At 50.5% G+C, this 5,328-nt stretch overlaps 1 protein-coding gene across 1 annotated transcript; it reads left to right on the top strand.

Annotated features, from left to right (window-relative positions):
* The first annotated feature begins 2,629 nt into the window (after window positions 1–2,629).
* SPAI-2 (sodium/potassium ATPase inhibitor SPAI-2) lies at window positions 2,630–4,769 on the top strand. Its single transcript, NM_001004032.2, is given in 3 exon segments — window positions 2,630–2,771; window positions 3,613–4,095; window positions 4,606–4,769. Coding segments are annotated over 2 exon segments (564 nt in total). The 5' UTR covers window positions 2,630–2,689; the 3' UTR covers window position 4,095; window positions 4,606–4,769.
* Window positions 4,770–5,328: the final 559 nt, after the last annotated feature.

Consider the following 5,328-nt stretch of genomic DNA (forward strand, 5'->3'; position numbering starts at 1 on the left):
AGCATTAGACTACCTTTGAGACCTCAGATCAATTAACATGGTCCCCAAAGTATTGTCCTTTTTGCGTATTACTGTATTCAGTGGGTAAATGACTTATTTAAGATTTTCGGATCTGTGTTTGTGAGTGGGGTTGGCTTAGAATCTGCCCTTTTCATAGTATCTCTGTTGATGGTTTTATTTTTAACACCTTTATGAAGATATAATAGACATAAATCTGAAGTTCTGCTATCAAGAGTATGTTTCTTCGTGACATGTGCTGGGAATTGTTTATTTTCTATTGATGTCATATTAGAACGCGTTATTCCTTGATTGCTTTATGGAATATAGCAAAGCAAATGAAAAGCTTTGATCGTAATGCTTTTTTGGTCAAATAATGATTGACTATTAATTCCGTCTCTAGGATGGTTACAGTAGTGTTCAGATTTTCGACTTTTTCTTGGTCAGTTTCCATTTAGAACAGTATTTTTCCTATGATCCCTTTTGTTTCGTGTAGATTTCTTGTCACGTGAATTGAAAAAAATTACTGAACCAATTGCACCAGGTTAAGGGTATCATGAAGCAGAAGTGCAGAAGTCCCGAGGAGACATAGCCAAACCACAGGAAGCAATCCCTAAAAAAGAGGAGGGAAGGGTGCCACCCTGAGCTATTTTGAGCAGGTCTAAGAATGAGGTAACAATTTTTCTTTATAAACTGTGTATTGGACAAAGGGCCTTTCTCTATAATATAAAGGTTGCTTAGAAATTGAGAAAGAAAAGCCTAATGAATCTATAGGAAAAAATGAGCCAAGGAGATGAAGTTTTCAGAGAACGCAAATAAGTGACGTTTAAGCTATGAAAACGTGCTTGAAATAAATAATAGACAAAATTGCAAACTAAAAACTTCAGCAACACATCAGGTCTCACCCATCAGATTGATAAAAATCTAAAAGACTTTGAACATGTCAACTTTACTAGCTGAGGCCAAATTGATTTTTAAATAGCTTGCATGAACGTTCACTTTCACAAGTAATACGTAAGGCTTTCCTCTCTCTACACATCAATAAGAAAAAGACAGACAGGAGTTCCCGTCGTGGAGCAGTGGTTAACGAATCCGACTAGGAACCATGAGGTTGTGGGTTCTATTCCTGCCCTTGCTCTGTGGGTTAAGGATCCAGCGTTGCCATGAGCTGTGGTGTAGGTCGCAGACGCGGCTCGGATCCCATGTTGCTGTGGCTCTGGCGTAGGCCGGCGGCTACAGCTCCGATTTGACTCCTAGCCTGGGGACCTCCATTTGCCACGGGAGCGGCCCAAGGAAGGGCAAAAAGACAAAAAAATAAAAAATAAATAAAAAATAAAATGGTGCAGAAAAAAAAAAAAAAAAAAAGACAGACAACCCAGTGAAAATGGGCAAGATACCTGAAGAGGCTAAGTAACAGAAAATTCAGCCAAGGGTTACCTCTGGGGAGGAGAGAGAGGGAAGAAACTGGGGAGGAGCAAGGACCCATAGGGCATATAGACAGGAAACAGTCTCCTTTTTAACCTAGTGGATGAGTCTAGTCTGCTATTTTAATGCTTTAAATCTTTCAAGAATACAGCCTCCTAAGTTGGTGGTACAGAGAGAGAAGCGTTCTTCTGAAGAAAGAGGAGCTGTGCTAAGACGGAGGGAGGCGTGTTGGATGCATGCAGTGGAGATGTCCACCTTACAGATGATCTCTATTTTCTCCCACTTATTTAGTTATTTGGGTCTCTACCCCTTGTGTAGGGCCGCACCTGCAGCATATGGAAGCTCCCAGGCTAGGGGTCGAAGGAGAGCTCCAGCTGCCAGCCTACACCACAGCCACAGCAACACAGGATCTGAGCCACATCTGCGCTGAGCCACATCTGTGACCTATACTGCAGCTCATGGCAACACTGCATCCTTAACCCACTGAGCGAGGCCAAGGATGAATCCTGCATCATCAGGGACGCTCATGAGATTCTTAACCCACTGAGCCACAATGGGACCTCTTTCTTCCATTTATTTTATGGATGTCTTCTCTCATCTTCCTGTGCTTTCAAGAGCATCGTGCCATCCCAGATCCAGAATTCCACCTTCCCTATTACTTTCTCGGTGCATTTCAGAGGGGATGACCCGTGAAGTGGAAGAGCATGGTGATTAGTCCTTAGACATTCAAGGCAGGCTTGCCTTGGCGAGTTCTTCTTGGGGTCAGGGGAGAATACAAGGAAAGCCCAGCTGGAGGCTGGGAGGGGTCAACCGTTAGGGTAGGTCTGGGTGGGGCTTGCAGGAAGAGGGAATAATTGGGAAACACCTGGGCTGTGAAAGCAGAACGCTGGACCGCCTCATGACTTTCTTGAATGACCTTGGGTGACTCCTCTCTCTTCTTTGGGCTTCATGTTCTTTCTAAGTAGGAAGAATGTGGTCGGGATGGTGCCTAAGGGCCAGCCGGCCCTTCTCTGTGAGGACGTGAGATCTTCGGTCCTGGGGCTGTGAGGGGTGATGGAACAGGACCTGGCATATCTCCCTGTGAATAATCCTTGGGGAAAGGCCCAAGGGCCCTCCCAGGATGGGGGTGGGTGTTTCCTGGCAGAATGAAGAAACCGTAGGTCTTGTCCCTCGTGAAACCGCAGACCCACCCTTGGCACCAGGCCAAGCTGGGGCTGCATAAAACTGAGCTTGGCCTCAGCTCTCAGCCATCCACCTTCCTGACAACATGAGGTCCAGAAGCTTCTTGGTCCTGGTGGCGGTATTCCTCATCTGTGAGACACTAGTGGCGCAGAGACTTGACAGAATACGTGAGTGGACAAGTGGCCTGGATGGGGCTGGGTTGGGGTGAGGAGAGGCTGTTGGGGGGCAGGCTGGGTCTGAGAGGGGGTCCTTCTGGAGCCTACTCTTCAGCCCAGACGGCAGGTTCCAGCGTACCCAGAGAAGCAGGAAGTTGCCCAGCAGACCTCACATGCTTTCCACCCCAGGTCTGAGGGTTCAGGGCTGCTTGTGGAGGCAGCATTGTGACATGGCCTGGACCTCAAGTGTTGATACTTGGACTGAACGTGCAATGAAGTGAGAGCCCCAGGAATCTGGGCCCTGGGTGTGGGGTCCGTCCTCTGCCTGTGTGTCCCATAAACGCACCCAAGTCATCCGTCCTCGAAGAGGGGGGTCAGAACAAAGAGGGCTTCAGAAGGCATGTGGTCTGAAGACCCCTGGTTCCCAAAGAAGGGCACTGCGACCTAGAGGGGGATGAGGAATTGTCCAGGCAATCTCCAGAGCCAGGATGGAGCTCGGGTCTCCTGGCAGGTGTCTCAGGCTTCTTTCCTTCCACTAAATTTCCTCAAAGATGCCCAATGTGACCTCGTCACCACTGAACATCTGGCTTCTCGTGAGAGTCTCAGGGCCCAGACTGGAGGGTGAGGGGCAGAAACGGACACCCAAGGGAACCCTGATCCTCTAGACCCTGTGCCCAAGGCCCAGGAAAAAGCCATGCAAGAGTGCAGACCCCAGCTAGCCCTGGGGCCCTCCCCCATCTCAAGTCACAGTTTGAGGGACACTGCAGTGAGTGGTGGTTGGAGCTGGATGAATGACTCAATAGTTGAAGCAGGCACATGGGTCTAAATGTGGGGATGTTTCTTCTTTCCACAGGTGGTCCTAAAGGTCAAGGCCAAGATCCTGTTGAGGGTCAAGACCAAGACGAAGGTCCAGGTCCAGTCAAAGTTGAAATTCTAGACATAGGACAAGATCCAGTCAAGGGTCAAGATCCAGTCAAGGGTCAAGATCCAGTCAAGGGTCAAGATCCAGTCAAGGGTCAAGATCTAGTCAAAAGTCAAGATCCAGTCAAAGCTGAACTTCCAGACATAGGACAGGATGTAGTCAAAGGTCATGAACCAGTCGAGGGTCAAGATCCATACAATGCCCAACTTCCAGACAAAGTACAAGATCCAGTCAAAGCCCAACCTGCAGTCCCAGGTCGATTCCTTCTCTCTAAGCGTGGCCACTGCCCTAGGATTCTTTTTCGTTGCCCGCTGAGCAATCCCTCTAACAAGTGTTGGAGAGATTATGACTGTCCAGGGGTCAAGAAGTGCTGTGAAGGCTTTTGCGGGAAGGATTGTTTGTATCCCAAGTGAGGTGAGAACTGGGAGGAAGAAGAGGAAGAGGTGACCTGTGAAGACACAGAGAGGCTGAGCGGGGGGGTGGGGGCGGGCATGATCCCAGGTTGGTCAAAGGAAGATCTGGAGGGAGGGGTGGTGAAGACACTGTGGGGCATCCAAAGCTATACCTGGGGTCCTGAGGGGGGTGACATGTAGACTTGGTCCTGCCTCCCATTGCCTCTGAGTGTTTGTCCTTTTTTTAGGGCTGCTCCTGCAACATGTGAAGTTCCCAGGCCAGGGGTCAAATCAAAGCTGTAACTGCCAGCCTACACCACAGCCACCACAATGCGGGAACCGAGCTGTGTCTGCCACCTACACTACGGCTCACGACAATGCCAGATCCTGAACCCATGGAGTGAGGCCAGGGCTTGAACCCACAACCTCAAGATACCTGTCGGGTTTGTTACTGCGGAGCCACGGCAGGAGCTCTGCCTTGGAGTGTTTGGACCTGCTGAATCACATCTCTGGTCCTCTTTTCTCCCACCAGGTGGAGTCTTGCTGCACCTACAAAGGCCTCAGGGACGCCGGCCCTGGTGCCTGCGGCACCACCCTCTCCCCCACTCGCCTAGTCTTCCCCTCATCCAGATGCCCAAGCCTGGGCTGCCTCTCTCATCGGCTTTCCAATAAAAGCCTGCTCTCAGCTGCCTTTGGTTCTGGCTCCTCTGACTTCTGGGCCCTGGAAAGTGTGGGGAGATGGCTGTGGGGTTGGGCCTGCCTGCCCCCAGTGGAGAGAGACCCACGGGAGCTGCTCGTGGTGCGGGAAGGAGAGCCTGGGCAGGACCAAAAGGCCCATTCCTGGGGTGCACCACAGAAACCCAACAATCACCCCAGAACGGCCGTGTCCATTTCACCAGGAAATGGAAACCTGGACATTTGCCTTTGACCTTGGACCAGGGAGATGAAACCCAAGCTGGGGCATACATGGCAGGCAGTTCCCTGTCTTCCCAGGGACCGCCCCTCCCCCCACTTCTGACCTGCCTCTGAGCAGCCCTGCCACTGTGACCACCCCACCCTTATGGATCCACTAGAGCCCCCCGCTTCCTTTCCTTTAATGTCCCCAGACAAAGGCTGAGCAAGCCCTGCTCGTGAAGCATTTCAGTGGTTGATGCCTGAGAGGCCTCCTGTACCACGTAATTGCTTCGAGTGAAACAATGTCCTCTCCCAGCTGTCTGTTTTAAGATGTGAACGGGGAGGCCGGACCCGGCAAGTG

Source organism: Sus scrofa, chromosome 17, assembly GCF_054392235.1.
Source record: "Sus scrofa isolate SSC_HxYL_T2T_F1_AM1 chromosome 17, Sscrofa_HxYL_maternal_Yorkshire_Landrace_v2.0, whole genome shotgun sequence".
Taxonomy (NCBI): domain Eukaryota; kingdom Metazoa; phylum Chordata; class Mammalia; order Artiodactyla; family Suidae; genus Sus; species Sus scrofa.